Source organism: Dinoponera quadriceps, unplaced genomic scaffold (assembly GCF_001313825.1).
Source record: "Dinoponera quadriceps isolate SergipeBrazil2010 unplaced genomic scaffold, ASM131382v1 scaffold1750, whole genome shotgun sequence".
In the NCBI taxonomy this organism is placed as follows: domain Eukaryota; kingdom Metazoa; phylum Arthropoda; class Insecta; order Hymenoptera; family Formicidae; genus Dinoponera; species Dinoponera quadriceps.
Window position 1 is genome coordinate 109,941 of NW_014556445.1, and position 17,910 is coordinate 127,850.

At 44.6% G+C, this 17,910-nt stretch overlaps 5 protein-coding genes across 6 annotated transcripts; 3 read left to right on the forward strand and 2 right to left on the reverse strand.

The window, feature by feature from the left end:
* Window positions 1-53: 53 nt before the first annotated feature.
* On the forward strand, window positions 54-2,044 carry LOC106747445 (PQ-loop repeat-containing protein 1). Its single transcript, XM_014624956.1, has 4 exons — window positions 54-596; window positions 763-899; window positions 995-1,211; window positions 1,300-2,044. Exons 1-4 carry the CDS (start codon window positions 409-411, stop codon window positions 1,487-1,489), a joined length of 732 nt encoding a protein of 243 aa, XP_014480442.1. The 5' UTR covers window positions 54-408; the 3' UTR covers window positions 1,490-2,044.
* Window positions 1,423-6,347, forward strand: LOC106747439. 2 transcript variants are annotated; one of them, XM_014624950.1, is made up of 8 exons: window positions 1,423-1,506; window positions 2,266-2,501; window positions 3,097-3,377; window positions 3,492-3,816; window positions 4,114-4,509; window positions 5,082-5,303; window positions 5,378-5,571; window positions 6,147-6,347. In XM_014624950.1, the coding sequence occupies exons 2-8, from the start codon at window positions 2,301-2,303 to the stop codon at window positions 6,214-6,216; spliced, it is 1,689 nt and encodes a 562-aa protein (XP_014480436.1). In that variant the 5' UTR covers window positions 1,423-1,506; window positions 2,266-2,300; the 3' UTR covers window positions 6,217-6,347. The 2 variants fall into 2 exon arrangements, with proteins under 2 accessions (XP_014480436.1, XP_014480435.1); XM_014624949.1 differs by lacking the exon at window positions 1,423-1,506 and adding an exon at window positions 2,080-2,191.
* LOC106747444 (N-acylneuraminate-9-phosphatase-like) lies at window positions 6,292-14,709 on the reverse strand. Its single transcript, XM_014624955.1, has 3 exons — window positions 13,995-14,709; window positions 8,491-8,974; window positions 6,292-7,517 (listed from the first exon to the last, which is right to left on the reverse strand). The coding sequence occupies exons 1-3, from the start codon at window positions 14,157-14,159 to the stop codon at window positions 7,330-7,332; spliced, it is 837 nt and encodes a 278-aa protein (XP_014480441.1). The 5' UTR covers window positions 14,160-14,709; the 3' UTR covers window positions 6,292-7,329.
* Window positions 9,827-13,061, reverse strand: LOC106747438 (neurochondrin homolog). Its single transcript, XM_014624948.1, has one exon. It carries the CDS (start codon window positions 12,753-12,755, stop codon window positions 10,506-10,508), a length of 2,250 nt encoding a protein of 749 aa, XP_014480434.1. The 5' UTR covers window positions 12,756-13,061; the 3' UTR covers window positions 9,827-10,505.
* Window positions 14,120-17,828, forward strand: LOC106747440 (DNA repair protein RAD51 homolog 1). The gene is made up of 3 exons (XM_014624951.1): window positions 14,120-14,192; window positions 15,611-15,974; window positions 16,096-17,828. Exons 2-3 carry the CDS (start codon window positions 15,891-15,893, stop codon window positions 17,029-17,031), a joined length of 1,020 nt encoding a protein of 339 aa, XP_014480437.1. The 5' UTR covers window positions 14,120-14,192; window positions 15,611-15,890; the 3' UTR covers window positions 17,032-17,828.
* The last annotated feature ends 82 nt before the right edge of the window (window positions 17,829-17,910 follow it).

A 17,910-nucleotide genomic window follows, 5' to 3' on the forward strand; every position in this document is an offset into this window, starting at 1 on the left:
CGCGAACTTTATGGTTTCAGGTTCCTCTTGGGACCTCTATCGGCCGTTCGTGGAAACTATGATTCGTTGTGACAGATACGAACTTGAACGTGCGAGAGGGTAGAGATGCCTTTCGCATGTTTTTATCTCGATTGTAAATGCGACGGCGGGTGTACATAGTTGGGAACGATGCGGTAATTCACGTTGTAGAAATATTCGATCTATCAACGTCACAGATCAAACACAGATATGAGCTTATGTCATCATTCTTGGCGGGAATGGACGCTACGATAGCGACGGTGAATGATCATATAACCTAAAACCATCGAATAATATTTGCACAATGCATCTTTTGTAATATAATATTTTAACACACACATACATCAATATACAAGACACACGGTATGCTACAAGCAAACGCCTGTCGCGATGGACAGGTATGAATTGACCTTGAAGAACGCAATCAATTTGATTGCATCGGGCGCTATGATTGTCGGTGGAATTATACCATATGTGCCGCAGTACAAGGAAATCAAAAGAAAAGAGGATGCAGAAGGATTCTCTCTTTACGTTTGCCTCACCCTTCTAATCGCCAACACCCTCCGTATATTATTTTGGTTTGTACTTGTTTTATATTGGAGCACGTTGTGTTTTGTCTCAAGTTTTATGTCATTTTTACATATAGATTTTATTGTATATATTTGCAATTATTATATATACGTGTAATAAGAAGAAGGTACTTGGCATATTGAACGCTCATTCTACTTCTTGTGTTCACTACAGGTTCGGTAAACATTATGAACTTCCACTTTTGTTGCAAAGTATGCTTATGATTGTTGCAATGTTTGTCATGATTAAGCTTTGTATCAATATACAAAACAGAACACAGATAATTAAAGCAAAGGAACGGGTGTTCACAGGTAAGGTCAATTTTATTATCAGATAGCATTGAAGAGACTGTATACATGATATGTAAAATATTACACGTACGTATGAGAGCAATTCTTTTTTGCAGATTTAGATCTTAGATTCTTTTGGAAATGGACGAATTTCCAATCCTATGTGGCTTTTATGATTTTATTCGCCACTGTTGGTAGCGTGTTAACGTATTTATTTTTGGATATACCAATATTTATTGAAGTTGTTGGATTATTAGCAGTATTGATAGAAGCCATGCTTGGTATCCCTCAATTCCTACGGAATTCCTCAAATAAATCAACCGCAGGGATGAGGTGAGCACATTTTGCACGATATCAAAATAATTATATGAATCATATGCATGCATAAATGCAATGAATGAATGTTTTATCTCATTTTTAGCATATCCATGGTAGCTATGTGGACAATGGGAGACGTTTTTAAGACATGTTACTTCGTCTTGAAGGATACTCCGGTGCAATTCCAAATATGCGGTGCTGTTCAGGTTGCGATCGATATCGCTATTTTAGGACAAGTGTATATCTATCCGAAGAACAATACAGCACAGAGAACGCCTATAAGAGCGGATTGAAGATTGTTCGATTGTTGGCGAGTTATTTATGCTTATATTTATATATACATACAAGTTTCCTTAACATCTAGATTTATAAACAAGATGTAAAATTAATATATTTTTATATCGACTGACTTGTGTGCGGGGAACAAGGTGTTTATATGCATTTAATACAGACCAAATTTCGTAACATTTTACACCAAACGAAGTGCAGTTAATATTTTGATAACAATATTAACGCTTTACGCCATTTGTTGCGTAAGTATGCACACGGGTTTCACATCGTCGCTAACTGTACATTTAATGCCAAATGTAACCGTCTGTTCCTAATTTTTATGTTAAAATATAATCAACACGTTGTATTGGAACCAATTGATTGTACAACCACGTCTGCTTTCTATGTATTTAACGCGAGAGTATTGAATAAATGGCGGGAATCTAATAACGTGGCCGTTGCTTAGCGACAAAACGTCAACCAAATCCTGTGAGTATATGCAGGCAAACATGGCATAGCATCCATTCCGAGGAAAGATGACAAATTTTTAACATTACCGGATTATTGTGTCGACCAAATTTTTTTTAAGGAAACTCTCAACGCCTCTATAATTTGATAATTATCCGTTATATTTTTATAAACGTTACATTAGAAGTAAATTATTAGAATTAACATCCAGAAAATGACAAGATGCATGAAGAACAAGGTTAATTTAAAAAGCAGCGGTGAGTGCTCATTGCGTCGAGAGGTATGCATTAATTTGCGACTGGAATGTCTGATCTGATGTATATTATCACAGCGTACAATCAAACGGGACAGAATTATTTCGAGCAAATGACAGCGTACAACTCGATGAGCCAGCATCTGCGACGGATCTTATCGGCGAAGAGCGTGGTCGACTCGAGGAACAAAAGTTACATCTGCAGAAAGAACAAACGAAGCAAGCCAACTAATAACAGGAGAATTTGCCCACTCCCGAAAATGACGGACGACATAATCAATAGATTAGCTTACGATACTCAGCATCATCCATTGGTAAAGCTCTGTGCAAGTAGCATATTTGGAATTCAATATTTTATTAGAATTATTAGAATTAAAAATCAAGTGAAAATCGATTATGAGTAACACAAAAGTGCAGATGCGAAACAAATAAAAGGTTGTCAACTTTTTCAATGCTTTCTATGATCTTTATAAGTAGATCTAAAAACGAGTATCATTGAAAGTATTAATCTAATCCACGATCCCTGATGGAAATATTTAGCTGAAAATATTATAAAATCGTTGAAAAGTGAAATTAAAATTATTGAAAAGTTACTGAATTTTGAATATATTTCAAAATGAATCATCATTTTCCTTATAAAATTTAATGCATCACTGCGAAATACAAGGAAAGTTAAATTATACCGTTGAAAAGTAATAAAGAATTTTTTGTAAATCGAAATATTGATGGAATAATAATAAAATAAGGTCAATTAAGAGAGAATTTCAGTAAAATTTCATTATATTTTCAGCAAGATATTTCCATCAGGGGTTTCAATGATAGTTTTAGCGTGTCTACTTTTCATAAGTTAGATGAAAACGACAATATTTCTAAGTTTATAATGTTTTTTTTGCATATTTGTTAATGCAGGACATATTAAGAATGAAAAAAAGTCCGGAATGTTTGGGTTGTTGCGATTGTAACTTGGAATACCGGCGATTGAGAAACTGTGGCCGGCCGTGTTGCAAAGCGAGCGGTCAAACAAGTCGTCAACGATCAACGTCAAGGAGCCAAAGATCAGTATCGCCCGCCGCAACGTCTAAACGTAAAAAATTCATACCAAACACCGTTAGTGGGAAAGAACTCAAAAGCGAGTGGAAGGAAGACCCTGGTGGTGCGACTGGCTCGTTGATAGGCTTTGCGCGACAGAGGTGAGATTGCGTCAAATTTACTTCTACTTATAAGTTAAATTATTCACTCATTTTTTCTTCTTAACATGCCATGAGCTTGTAATTATTTATCTCTTCTTTTCCTCACATCCACAGAAAATATAGATACAAAGCGGATTCGGTCTTCGTTCCTTGCACGACCACCACCTTAGACCCGTCGGAATTTAAATCAACATGCTGTTCCCCGATACAAGAAACAAATGACCGTCGATTGGAGTCGTCGAGGACCTTGCGAAGTCCCGACGATTCCGATGACAAATCCGTCGATCGATCAGCGTCCCAGAAGGAAGATGAGAAGAAATACGTCGATTTCATCTACGATATCACCAAAGAGATCATGCAGAGTGGCCTCTACACCGATAAGGAGCTGCAGGATGTATTCAAGAAGCACACTGATAAAAATAAGGGAATATTGAACATGGTACGAATAACAATACCGTCAGTTAATTATTAACTTATTATATANTGCGCAACCTCCGATTAACTTAACCGACCGGTTAAGTGTCAACTGTGATTGATTATATTTCGTCAATTCTGCTCAACAACAAAAACGATTGGTCAATTCCAATGGATTAACCAGCGGATTAAGTTAACCGGGGGTTGTGAAACTGACCCTATGTATTATATGTTGACATATGCATGTCACTAATATGTCGAACATGTCAATAATACAAACTCTCTTTCTCCCTCTCTCTCTCTCTCTCCCCCTTTGTTTCAGAATAGAATGCTGTTCGAGATCTATCAGTTGAAGATTTCTTTAAACATGCTGGACGAGGAATCGGATGACGTAGACGACGAGCTGGAGGACTTGATTCATGCGCAAAAGTTACTGCACGTCTCCGAGATTAGACCACCTACGCCGCCGAAAGTGCTGGACGAGAACAAAGTGATGGAGAAATTCGAGTATTATCAGAAATCGCTGGAGGCTCAGGACAGAGAACCGAGCCGAACTTCTACGAAGACAGTGGTTGTGGTCGACGCGAATCCCGAGATGCTCCTCACGGAGGGAGACGTGCTGATATCGCTGATAGAAGCAGGCATAGATCCCAAGCAGGCGCAATACATCTGCAAGAGTCTGTTTTATAAAAGCAAAGACCCGCCCTTCGATGGAATGGTGAGATCTCGTCACTTCTTCTGGTCCCTCTCATTCTTATTGATTGTTTATCACCAGAGCCTTCAGTATCTTTCCTTGTTAAAGATTCATAGTCCGATCTTATATTTAAGATAGTCTTGAGTTCATCTTCAGATGCTTTACAGTCAATGAAATGAGTCGTACAGCATCTGAAGATGAACTTAAGACCGTCTTGGATATAAAATCCGACTGTGGTCAATTATGCGCCGTTTTGTTCGATGATCTGCCACCTCTCCGGTAGCTACATAATCCCGCGCTCGTTCCCCATTTCATTATTATAGGGTCTCAGGTTTTTTATGAAAAAATGATGATGAAGCTCGTGGAGAGAGAATAGAAAGTCGTTGAACAGAATGGAACATATTTGGTTGATTGAAATCGCTTTTTTCCCGAAATATTTTGCGTTTGAAATTTATTCGACTTTCGCTACGGAATTATACATAGATCCAGTATTAGTATCAAGTCCTGAAAAATCATCCAGTATTAGTATCAAGTCCTGAAAAATCATCCACTGACCATCCTCTAACACGAGTAATGTAGATCTTCTCTTTACTTAGGTTCCAGTAAAAGCGGAAGCTTCTCCCTTACAACCGGCAAGTTTAGAACCACGAGACGATAACAGGCGGACTTCGTTCATAGCCGCGACGTCTGAGAGCGTTGGCTATTCTGTCGAAGACAATTTGGTCCGTCATACGATAAAACAAAAAGCCAGATCTTCGGTATGGAGTTTCGTAGCTACGCAAGATGAGACGGTGGAAACGAAAAAGGACATTGATAAGGTAAAATCTTAAACGAAGCCGGCCTATAAGAACCCACAACTCCGAAAAATGACGTGGTTCTCTTTTTTCCCAAGGCCAAAGACGAAGCGGAGGCTTCGTATTCGTACTCGGAGTTTGAGAAGTCGGAGGAATCACAGGACGACGACAAACGGACTTCTCTCATAGGCGAGACTTCAGCATCGAACCTCGTGTCCACGCAAGACGAAACAATAGAAACAGAAGAGGGAACAGAGTCCCAGACAGCGTCTGACAGTCCCATAATCAAACCGTAAGCCGAGCTGAAAGATGAGGTGGACACGTTCGATCTGGATTCCGGCTTGATTTCGCGTCCCTCGTGGATTTGTTGCCGACGTCTCGTGAGCGTTTCAGTTCTTTAGAGAGAGGAGCAACCTGAAGTGTTAACAAAACTTTTGAAATAAATTCACGAAGGACGCGGCACCAATCCGGAATACAGCTCGAGCGTTTCTCCACACCACGAAAGCCTAAAAAATCAGACACATTTCCATTATTTTTATACTTGGCAATCGTGTAATTTTTCCTTAGCAGCGGAAACTTGAAAAATGTCACGCGTACTCGACGACTTCAGCAATTATATAAATTTTCGAGCAACGTGAAGTTTTTCATGTGTAGCTTTCGCTCCTGGAGAAGAGTTACACGATCGTTAAACTGAGCACTTATTGTGGAACTGTCCGGAAAAGTTTCCGATCGAAATCGTTCAGTTATTCCCTAGATCTCTATCGTGTCTTCTAGGTAAAACAGAATCATTCCAATCGGAATTCATTTCGAACAATTCCATAATAAATGTGCCCCGTTGTTGAAGAACACGTTTCTTTCACGTTACAGTTATAGTATTGCCGTTGTACGTATTCTGTCCTCGCATTCGTCAATAAGATGTTGCGATAATAATGAATAACGTTGGACACACGATTCTCGTTCGACGACACGCTGAAATAAATAACGACACAGGGAGCAAAGTATGATATATATATATATATATACACACACACATTCTGATGATTTCGTTCGTGCGTTTTTCTTTTATTACATCTTGATTGTACTTCTTTTCACTTGACACAACGCGTGTACGTATATATGTGACATTATGTAGGACCTCTCGTCTACATATAATTTTCCAATACGATAAACCCTCTTCCCTTCCTTCGCAGACAAAATATACATATAGTGAAAAAATAGACGTCATGTACATTCATACCTCGCGCATATACAACATTCTGTACATATCTAAGTACAGGTACCGGTATACAAAGTTACATGTTTGTACAACAGGAAGTTCGTCACGATCGCCGTCGTGAGAATGGTTACCCTTTCGATGCGTATGTTACAGCGCGCTTTAAGTTATACAAAGCGATAAAACAGCTGTGTGTATGTGTGTGGTCTCGATATTAGAGTCTACTTTGTTCGTTTACCTACGGCTACTGGCTCTGCTTGTGCACTTAGTTTTGTACATGTGTTCCGTCTTCTTCGCTCGATATACGTTGAGGTACGTTTAGTGTTTAGCTTCACAAAGGTAACTAAAGGATTATCTCTCATTGGATAGCAACGCTATTGGACGTCAGCTACAACTATGCGTACACAACTATCACCTATAAAATGTTGATATATATTATCAAATATAAATTTGTATTTCAGCTGCGTTATACGTCGCGTTCGATCGCACCGTACGAATAAGACTACTGTCTTCGTAACCTGGCACGAGCACATCGTAATCTCACGCTTCTCCTTTCATAAAAATTCGGAAAAACCCGCAGGCTATCCTGTGATAAACTCAAGAAAGGAAAAACAAAAAAAAAACAGTAACACGCTAAAAAAAAATACATCGAAATGCCTATATATCTGAATACTACTGTAAAGAATGCGTAGAAAAAAAAAACAAACGCATTCATTGCACGTTCGCGAAGGAGAACGTGATGCCAAAATCGTGGATAGACATGGAGACGCTCGTAAGTGTCGGAGTCTTACGGCGTAGGGGGAATATTTCCGTCATATGCTCTTCCAGCGCAGCCTATTAGCTGCCATCGGACGCATTTGAAGAGCAGTCTTCGAGTTCCGGCGCGTTTGGACCTCTGTCTAATATGCGCGCGAGTTCCGTCACGTGTCTTATTGTAAAATCCGGCTTGGGGTCGCCTCCCGAGAGACGAGGCTTGTCTGCAGTGGGTATCCACACGGTCCCGCGCAATCCAGCCTCGATACCACCTGTACAATGTAACATTGGCGTTTATTGCGACGTACACGTATCTCGCACGCTGTTCGGAACGAATACCTGTAGGAACACGGATTGGCGTTAACACGTTCGCTACAGTTCGTCTGGGAAACCTTCTCCACACAGTCTAGTCTATATTATTTTTGTGTTATTGCTCGGGAAGCACTAGTTAACAATAACATTATGTTAATGTTGTGATTTCCCACTTAAAGATGTAACTGTTGCATGTAACTTGTGTTATGTTGCGCTTATATTGTCGAGCGGGAAATTGTAATATTGATATAACGTTGATGTTTACTGGGTTGTGTGTAATGTAATGTGATTTATTTGCTTTAGCCGAACTAGATTGCACTCTTTGCCTTTAGAGTGAAACAAGTGTATAGTTCCAATGTAGTACTAGTTCAACTAAAAAACGAACAGGCCTATTGTGTACAGCCGGATGCGACACTTTCACTTTTCTCTCATATAACCAAAACAGACTTAGGGTGGACTTTCACCCGACTGCGATTACGCTAAATCGACGATTTAAAATCGCTATCAGTCCAAGTGTTATGCCTGCCTCTACCTTGCTAACACAGACAGAAAATTACGAACCTTTTCATCATTATCGAACGACGCGGGACGAGGAGAGTTACGGAACTGGAAATTGGCGCTAGCAATTCTCATCGTTATTCGTCGATTAATTTAACGATGTATCGCCCGTAACTCGAAGTAACGAAAGAAAAAAGAAAAATTGCAAATTGATCTACATTACGTTTAGCAAAAGTGGAGCGAAAAGTTAGACGGTAATTCAGAACCTGAATCAAAAGTGGGTTTCCTTTAAAAGGAGATCGCAAGGTGAAATTCATCCTGGTGAAAGTCACCCTTGGTTTGCCTACATGGACGATAGAAAAGTGATCACTGTGTGCGCATACGTGTGACGCCGGTAGCGAACGCGTAAGATCGAAGTGAATATATGGAATATACCTAGAATATCGGTCTCCAGCTTGTCGCCGACCATGACGCACCCCTCGGGTCTCACGTTGAGGAAGTCGCAGGCTCTTCGGAATATCTCCGCGTGCGGCTTCTCCCACGGGAGATCACCCGACACCAGGATGATATCGAAGTACTGCTCCAGCGACAGTTTGCGCACTTTCTCCCATTGCGCGTTCGACGGCCCGTTCGTGATCAGTCCCAGCAGATACTTCTTCCTGAGCTGGCGCAGCATCGACACCGTACTCGGCGTCAGCACCATGTAGTGGTATCTTAAATACAGCCATCGTTCGTAAACCTTTTTCGCTAAGCGCGAGTACTTGTCGCCGAGTGCTTTGTTCCACAAGATCGTGCGCCAAGCGTCCAGTGTGCAGGTCGCGTTGTCCGGGCATTTTCTGAATTGCTTGAGAAACACGGCCGTTATCTTGGCGGAAACATCCTCGGGGATGCCGTATTCTTGCGTCAATTCCTCAGCCAACTGTAGGTAAATAAGTGCGCAATGAGAGCTCGGACGCTTTCGTTGCGGGTCAGAGACGTTTTCGTGACGTTAGAAAGAATGATGAGCGAAGAACTGAAAATGAAGAGGGACGGTAGAGAAAAAAAAAAGAAAAAAAAACTGAACGAGGATGAAAGTGATATTTCCACACTCAATACGTGAGCGCGCGATCGATCACGATCGGTGTTTCGATTAATAACACGCGCGTAATGTGCACACGCACATTGAAACGATGCGGACGATCGTCTCTCTCTTGTCGCGAACAACGTTTTCCTCTTCGTCGAAGGAACGGAAGAAGATGAAAAAAAGGAAGAATCACGGCCCGGCGAGACCGCGAATCCGCGCGAACGAGACGATATTGAATGTGGAGTTCTCATTGATCAACCAAGGACGAGAGGATACAGCGGTCAGTTAGGAGTTTAGGGCACTTAATTCATTATTAATGATTACCTAGAAAATGCATTGATTCATTGAAATACTCGAGCCGATTAGTGGACACTCGAAGTGGCACCCGCGGACGTTGCTGTAATCACAACAAAATCAGTTGTGCCAACAACAACTACAACAACAACACAATGGTTATACCAGACCCTATTAAGTTGTGGCCGAAAGATTTCTGGATATGCCGGAAACCGTGCGGACTCTCTCGTACACAGTCTAAACTTAAAAGCAGCCGCTAAGCCTAATTAGTCCGCATCTCGTGTGTGTGATTAGTCGCGCGCGTATCTGCTATCCAGTAATCTCTCTCCGATTCGTTTCCTTTGTTACAGAATTAAAACTGCGGTGAAGAGCATCAGGTATATATCAGTGGCAGAGAGTGGACGATGCGAGAAGTCAAGTGAATGCTTAGAAAATCCTTCCGTTTAATGGGAAAATGCTTCGGCCGTTGTTACAAAATCTTCGTCGCAAGACGTTCGCCGGTGGGTGTGCCTCTCGGTGTGTACATGTGTGTGTGTACGCGTGTGTCTCGGTGTAAGTATCTCAAGATCACAGATTAAAATTAATACAGACGATCTTCCTGTCTGCGGCGCCGGCAGAAGCGTTCGATCAACAGACCGACGAGAAATATATTTACGCGTCGAAGTCCCATTTTTCAAAGGAACGGTGTATCCGCCTTCGTGTACGCGAATTTACGAAATATTCCACCGGGCGGTGAAACACGCCTCTCTCTTGCTTGCCAGAAGTGACTATTTCCAGACGTGATGCCGTCTAAATTTATCCTCGACTACGCGCACATGTGTATTTCAAGTGTATCTCCCCTCTACGCGGGAGACGTGTACAATAAACGACCCGAAGTCGCCTACGAAGGCTACTTACAAAGCTGCTCTCTGTTTTGCCGTAGAAAAGTTGCAATTTGCCGTACCGTTCGTTCGATCTTTTACATCAAGTTCGCCCGCGATATATGAGAGACGGTAGAAACAATAAGAGAGAAACAACAACACGCGCGCGGGTTTGCTTAAACTAGCGAAAAGCCGCAGGTAACGCTACATGGTAACGCGGGACAATGTTCGCTCTAGTCGCCGAAGAGGTGCTTCCCGAGCTCCATCATACGATGATTCCGACAGACGGTCAGGGCGCCGCGCTTCTTCAGCACCGACGCGACCCCGTCGTTGGCCTTCACCAAGTGGCACAGCAGATCTTCGAAGGCGGATTTGACGTTCGGTTGCAGGCCGCCCACCTTCACCTTCTTCAGCGTCTCGATTATCTCCTCCGCCCAGCCGGACTCCAGCGTGAACTGCGACAGCCAGGGTATCACCTGCAGCACCCCGGCCATCGTCTGCATGCCCAAGAACCAGAGCTCCATCAGCTCCATCCAGTGTTCCTTGTACGATATGGCGACCACCAGCTCGGTGGGGTCGTTGCCCTCGTCGATGATGTAGGCGTCCCACAGGAATCGGATGGTCGCCTGGATGTAACGGCATATCGAGAAGTCGTTCTTCTTGACGCGCTTGGCCTGCTGCTTCAGCAACAGCAGGCCCAGGACCGCCAGGTGGCCGTGCAGCACCAGGTTCTCCGGGATCTGCTTGAGCTCCGGCAGATTGTTGAAGATGAACTTCAGCAACGAGACGAACGTCGGCGACTCCTCCACCAGCTTCGCCTCCAGCACGGTAATGTTCATCAGGACGTTGCAGATGGACACCATCGCGGTCCTGGAGTCCTTCATCTCCTCCAAGACACTTAGGTCCAACTCCTCCGTACGATTGCCGTCCTGCAGGACCTTCAAGCGCTCCGATCTCGGCACCGGCGGCTTCTTGTAATGCACGATGGTCCAATGGTAGGACAGGCACTCGAACAGGACGTCGTCCTGCTTGTGCTTAAGTAGGATCTTCCGGGCGTCCTCTTCCACGGCTAGGTAGCACAGAGCGGGCAGCAGCAATCTTAATATATCGTTCTCGCTCATCGGGTCCCCGGAGACGACCGGTTCTCCAGACGACGTACCCTCGTCCGACTTGCCAGCCGCTTTCGCGCCGGCCTTGGCCTTCTCGGCTAGCTTTCGGTTTCGATGCGCATAGAAGGTGTCGTTCGCCACCGTCAGCACGTACGGCAGCACGGCGTAAACCTGCGGACGCATCGCCGTGGTCTCCTGCGCGAGCCAAGCTGCGAGCACCCTGACGACCGCGCACACGAAGATCTTCTCCTCCATGTTCGTCAAAGTCTTCATCTTCGAGACGGCGTTGAGCAGGCCGATCACCGCCGCGAAGGCGCCCTTCAGCGCCGTGTACAGGGACTGCTTTTCCTTCTGGTCCAAGTCCAGCTGATCCGTAACGATGTACCCCAGCGAGATCTCGAGGATGGCGAAGCAGGCGGTGACCAAGTCGGCGTTCGTGAGCACAGCCTTCAGCTGCTTTCCTTCCAGCTGCATACGTACCTCGATCGACGCTAGTTGTATCAACAGCAAGAGGAGTATCTTTGGTTTCTCCTTGTCGGACATCGCCCACTCCGCGCCCAAGAGGTCCATCGTCACGGACGCGAGTTTCAAAGCCGGGTCCCGCTGATTCTTGCTGATCTTCGAGCCCAGGATGTCGCTGAGGCCCTTGTGGATGCTCAACGGCCAGGACTCCTCCTTCGCGGACGTGGAGATTACGTCCTTCCGACAGGACTGCAGCAGGGCCTGCAGGATGCCGCATAGCTGGAACTTCCTCTCGGTGTGATCGGTCTCGAAGTCCAGCGTCACCTTGTGGAGTATCGCGTGGAAGGGCGCGGTGTCCGACGGGTGCCAGGCTTCCGGGCCGAATCTGCCGACCAACGTGACCAAGATGTTGAGCGCCTCGTCCGTCTGGAAGCTCTTCTCCGCGTAGATGTCGCACATCTTCGGGATCGCCTGCTGCTCGAGCAGCGCCTTCTGCCCAGGTGGGTACTGAGCGATACTTTGCAGGCAGGTATACGCCTCGCTGACGATGATCAGCATGTCGTCGGCCGCGTCCTCGTCGGCCTGAGACACTATCTCCAGCAGCGCCGGGATGTGGCCCACCATGTCCGGGTGAGAGGCCAGCTCGGGCTCCCCGCAGAATGCGGTCAGGATGGACAGTGCCACCGATTTGTAGACCTGTGGCGGGCAGTCCACGGGCACGCTGTCACTGACGAGCAATCTCTTGAGGAACTTGGCCCCGATGGCCTCGAAGAGCATCCTCTTGGCCGCCGGGGTGCAGTCCTTGCCGTCCACCAGCTTGGTGACCATGAAGAGTGCGGCGAACTTCTCCGAGTCCGTGTCCACCGCCTTCAGAATAGCCAGGCACCTGGTGACACCCTCGGGGACGCTCATGGCGCTGCTGGCTTATTCGTCGCAAGTCACAGGGGAGCCGGAGAAAGAACAAGATCAGTCCGAGTTTAGAAACGTCGGGGACCTTCGTGTGGATCTTCAAGGCTGGATGAATCTTCAGACGGCGTGCGTTTTATATCGCTGTGCCAAGATGCGGCGGTTCGATGTCATCGACGAGCCCACGTCGTCAGCAGGGACGAGATTTCCGTGTGCTCGAGCAGGCGTTACCGGGCGTCGCGGTGTCCGTCGCGTGGCATAGTCGCGAGCTAACTGGCGGGCTTCCCGGTGCAGTCCTGTCGCCGCCTAGCCTTGCCCTTTGACACACTCACCGAGGCGGCCGAAAATACCCGCCGGACATGTCGCACACGTGTGCGCGCGCGGGCTCTCGCCGCGTCAGCGGGATCTCCTCTTTGAAACGCCGCGCCGAGAATTCCGACGTGAGCGGTAACCTCAAAAGCAACTCGCAGCGCGAACTCCGCCGGCGTGATGCGAACGACGTCTCATCATGGCGACGAGTACTTTCAATTTCGACGAGCGCTTCCGTTTACACCTACCGTTGACAAATTCGCACAAAGACCTTGAGAGGAGTATTTTCCCTCGCTTATCTACTCGCAAAAATTCGATATCGCCACTTATTAATTAATCTGCGCGCAAACTTTGCACCGTGCTCCAACGCGGTAGGTGCAGAAGCGGTGCTCGGTCGCTTGTCTAGCTGTACTTTCTGCACTTCGCAGCGAAACAGATATGTATTTACAGTTCGTAGGAGAGCTAGAGAGAGAGAGAGAGAAAGAGAGGAGAACGAGTGCGAGCGAAAAAGAAAGGCGGTGGGAACGATGCAGAAGGTGCAACTAAAACGAGCATAAGATCGTATCTTAGGAGGCGTACAACGACGAGGCTTTCCACGAGCGAGAAAGAGAGAGAGAAAATTCGGAGAAGGTGAGGGACGCAACGACGAAAATAGCTGCCGCGTCGTAGAGAAAGCGCTATATCGGGGAGTCGGCTCGTATTACACACGGCGCGCGCGGGACAGGAGGGGGAGAAATGACAGGAAACTACGACGACGGCAGATTCTATTCTTGCGAGAATGCGGGGTAAGCGTCGCGGAAGAGTGCGACGGTCCTGTGAGAAGCGAGACGCACGCGTGACCTCCCGACAGCGATTCCTCCTCCCTCCCACGGGAGAAAGTCGTGTCGTCGGGTCGGGGGGTTAGGAAACGAGCTGGAAAATGTGTGCTTCGCGTACCTTGCGGCAAGTCTGATTGTCGGCCTTCCTGGTCTCCACGAGGGTGTTGTCCAGGTCGAAGAAGATCGCAGCTGGAGATACGCTAGACAAAAGGGACTGCTGGTGCTTGCGGAACGCTATTGCCATCGTCGTCCCCTGTGACAGCCGTGCGCTGTATGGGGACATTCCATTATCCGGGATATATATTTGAAACCAGAAGTAAATTTCCAGTACCAACCTGAAGCACGTGAAAGTCAGCTCTTTGGGCTGCGTTCCAAATCCTACCGGACGGGCAGGAGTGTCGTTAATTAACCAATCGTGATAAAGAAATCTCCGCTATTTTGGGCCCGATTGGTCAATCAAATGCCACTCCATCTGTCGAGTAGGATTTTGGAACACAGTCTGGGAGAAGGTCGGGTTTGAGCCGCAGGTGTTGGCTATATTGCTATTTGGGCGATTGAAATTTTATTTTATATAAAATGATGCAAACACTAATGTTCTTGCAACATCCTGGAATGCTTAATAAATAAAATAGAGCTCACGGTCGAAGAAACGCGAAGAACGTGTTTGGCAACTCCGATATCACCAACATGATAAGCCAATAAAAATATTTGAAATTGTCAGATTTATTTCGTTGAAATTGAGAAAATTTTTCCTAGTGAGTAAATGAATTACATGTTGGAATTGTTAAGGTGTCTTTAAGACGTCATAATATTGTGTGGGTAATATTTTAATTTTATTGTATCATATTAAATTGTAATAAATTATATATTATAGATTATATTTTATCCTTATTTTCATATTATTACACATTGTAATGTGTGATATATAGTTCCAACCTGAATAAGCATTTTATTTAGACATACGAATTTGTTATTATTCTTCATTTATTATTATTTTTTTTCATTTAATATACTTAGTTTTACTAGACTGTTCGTAGAAAGATAAAAAGGTAAAATTCACGAGATTCGTGCCATTCGCTTAATATTCTCCCGATACAAAATCTTGAGTCGAAATCCTAAATTTGAAAATAAAGGAGCATCTGATTAGTCGTTGATTCTAGCTGCTTAAGAATAAAGTATGCTTGACTTGTTGATTCGTATTCTTCTTATAAGAACTCCCACTACATAAAAATAATTGTCACATATTTTACTTCTGTCATAGTTTCTTTTTATTTCAACCAAGGCTACGATACATTTTATATTGAATAAAATTCCAACGGGCATATTCGGATTTTGAAATTCTGAAATTCTACTCCCAGAGGTGCGGTGCTTGAAAGTCCTACTTGACGAATAGAATAAATTCTAATTGACCAATCAAAATAGAAGGAGCAAAGATATCTCTATCGTAATTGGTTAATAAATATTACCTTGCCCATCGAGTAGTATTTCTGAACGCACTTCAATATGTCTTTATATCTCTTTCTATCGATCGAAGTCTCTTCTAATCAGTTGCCTCCAATGCCACCACGATTGCTGTGCACCAATCACATAATGCGAGGGCGCCACATCCTTTAACAATGACGGCTTGTAGCAGAACATTTTTGAACTAATAACACTTGCTTCGAAATTACCACTTTATCTTTTTCTAAATCATGCCTATTTAAAAGAACATTGTGATTGGTTCTTTATTTTCAGGGTAACTTTCACCAACTTTGGTTCCGTTAATCGGCCATTTCAGTTAAATGGCCAATGTGATTGGTCAGTTTCGTTGAGTTGACCGTCGATTAACCAAACCGAGAAGAGTTACCTTTATATCTCGTTCGTAGTTGCGTTTTCTATTGGTTCTAACGGCTGAAGACGATTTCAAATCTATCAGAGGCAACGCGCATGTTGCTGTAATGGCAATGTTTTGGCGCAAAAACGTGTTCGCATTTAAAGTGTCGACATTATAACCTGTGCGGCAGCATCGTCCAGGATGGAAGTCGCGGCGACGGCGAGTATAAATGTCGAGGACGATGTGGACAATTATTCCTCTGCAAAGCTGGTCAAAACTCTAGAGGTGAGTCGCGTAGAATAGACAACACACCGGGACATCGACGAATCGCGCTTTCACATCGTTGCATGCTCAAACATGTCCGTCACGTTGACTTCTGCCTTTGACATTGCTTCTCGACCTACAGAGAAATGGTATCACGGCGGGAGATATCAAGAAGCTGCAGGAAGCCGGCTTCTACACCGTGGAAGCGGTGGCTTTTGCGCCTAAGAAACACCTCATATCGATCAAGGGCATCAGCGAGGCCAAGGCGGACAAGTTGCTGCAGGAAGCTTCGAAGCTGGTCAGGATGGGTTTCAGGACCGCCACAGAGATACATCAAATACGCGCCAATATCGTTTACGTCACCACTGGGTCAAAGGAGCTGGATAACTTATTGGGAGGAGGGATAGAGACGGGTTCCATTACCGAGATCTTCGGGGAGTTCAGATCAGGAAAGTCTCAGTTGTGTCACACTTTAGCTGTCAATTGCCAATTACCAGTCAGCATGGGTGGGGCTGAAGGAAGGTGTCTGTACATAGATACAGAAAATGGCTTCAGACCGGAGAGATTGACAGCGGTGGCTGAGAGATACAAAATCAACGGAGACTCGGTCCTCGACAATGTCGCCTGTGCCAGAGCTTACAATACCGATCATCAGACTCAGTTGGTGATACAAGCCAGTGCCATGATGACCGAGGCCAGGTATGCCTTGCTGATCATCGACAGTGCCACCAGCCTGTACAGAAGCGATTACTGCGGCAGAGGTGAGTTGGGTGAAAGGCAACAGCACCTGGGGCGATTCCTCAGGATACTACTGAGAATAGCGGACGAGCATGGGGTCGCCGTCGTTATAACGAATCAGGTGGTCGCTCAAGTCGATGGCGCCGCTAGCATGTTCGGTGGCGACACGAAAAAACCGATCGGAGGCCACATACTGGCACACTCGAGCACGACGAGATTGTATCTGCGTAAAGGCAGAGGAGAAACCAGAATATGTAAGATATACGATTCACCGTGCCTACCAGAGAACGAGGCGACGTTCGCCATATGCGCGGACGGCATCAGCGACGTGAAAGAGTAAGCTAGTTAATTACACGTTAAGCGCATTATATTAACGCAATGCTACACAGATCGTAAATTTTTTCATACATTATGCGCGTGCATTGGATACTGTTTAGTTTACTGTTAACGAACGTCCCTCTTGTAAGAGATATCAATATATGTAATTTAATATAACTGTTAAGAAAGAGAGAGAGAGAGAGAGCGAAGAGAAGAGTATAAATATGCGATATATTTTGTTTAGAAAGATTTAACATTTGCAAGCTGAGGTTTCTTACAAGTTTAAGATTCAAATGAATTTAGTTTCGCCAAGCTACTTTTATGTCGTTATACTTGAAAGTGCTATTTGGGAACATTTGATGACTAAAACGACATTTTAATTATTGCAACAATTATTGCAATAATTAGATTATTGCGTTTTTTTTTTCCAATAGATTTTTGAATCCGAATTTTCCAAATGTCAGATTTTAATTTCTTTTTTTTTCTTTAACTGGATCAAATGAATGTTGAATACTTTTTCTTCTTCTGTAGACCAAATGAAATTTTTTAATGAATTCCCATAAGGCGAAATATACTTTCTTATGGTGTGGCTTTTGTTTCACTTCGGCTGGATGACAAAGTGTTACCAAATTCGCACACCACAAGGAGGCGCTGCTGCGTACGCGGACGTGTCATTGCGCATGCGCGTTGCTATCGTTGATTATCAGTCTACAGTCGAATTTCCATCGGAAAACTCAGAGAAACTCTGACGTTTTGAATATGTCGACAATTTCTCCACGTTTGTAAATGTGAAAAAGTAAATAAAACGTTGTTGGTTAACTGGTCGAGTTCGTTCTATGTAATTCTGAACGAAAAAGACGAAGGTTCGAGAGAAACCTGGTACAAGTAGCTGTCGACTCGG

Bases quoted from the DNA above. Each gene is read 5' to 3' on its own strand.
- LOC106747445 (XM_014624956.1), top strand. From the start codon at position 409: ATGGACAGGTATGAATTGACCTTGAAGAACGCAATCAATTTGATTGCA. The intron at 597-762 runs GTTTGTACTTGT...TGTTCACTACAG, and splicing joins ACCCTCCGTATATTATTTTG to GTTCGGTAAACATTATGAAC. The intron at 900-994 runs GTAAGGTCAATT...TCTTTTTTGCAG, and splicing joins AAAGGAACGGGTGTTCACAG to ATTTAGATCTTAGATTCTTT.
- LOC106747440 (XM_014624951.1), top strand. From the start codon at position 15,891: ATGGAAGTCGCGGCGACGGCGAGTATAAATGTCGAGGACGATGTGGAC. The intron at 15,975-16,095 runs GTGAGTCGCGTA...CTCGACCTACAG, and splicing joins AGCTGGTCAAAACTCTAGAG to AGAAATGGTATCACGGCGGG.
- LOC106747444 (XM_014624955.1), bottom strand. From the start codon at position 14,159: ATGTCCCCATACAGCGCACGGCTGTCACAGGGGACGACGATGGCAATA. The intron at 8,975-13,994 runs GTACGCGAAGCA...ATTTACCTACAG, and splicing joins ACAATCAGACTTGCCGCAAG to TTGGCTGAGGAATTGACGCA. The intron at 7,518-8,490 runs GTATATTCCATA...TACATTGTACAG, and splicing joins GCTGGAGACCGATATTCTAG to GTGGTATCGAGGCTGGATTG.
- LOC106747438 (XM_014624948.1), bottom strand. From the start codon at position 12,755: ATGAGCGTCCCCGAGGGTGTCACCAGGTGCCTGGCTATTCTGAAGGCG.
- LOC106747439 (XM_014624949.1), top strand. From the start codon at position 2,149: ATGACAAGATGCATGAAGAACAAGGTTAATTTAAAAAGCAGCG. The intron at 2,192-2,265 runs GTGAGTGCTCAT...ATATTATCACAG, and splicing joins GGTTAATTTAAAAAGCAGCG to CGTACAATCAAACGGGACAG. The intron at 2,502-3,096 runs GTAAAGCTCTGT...TTGTTAATGCAG, and splicing joins ATACTCAGCATCATCCATTG to GACATATTAAGAATGAAAAA.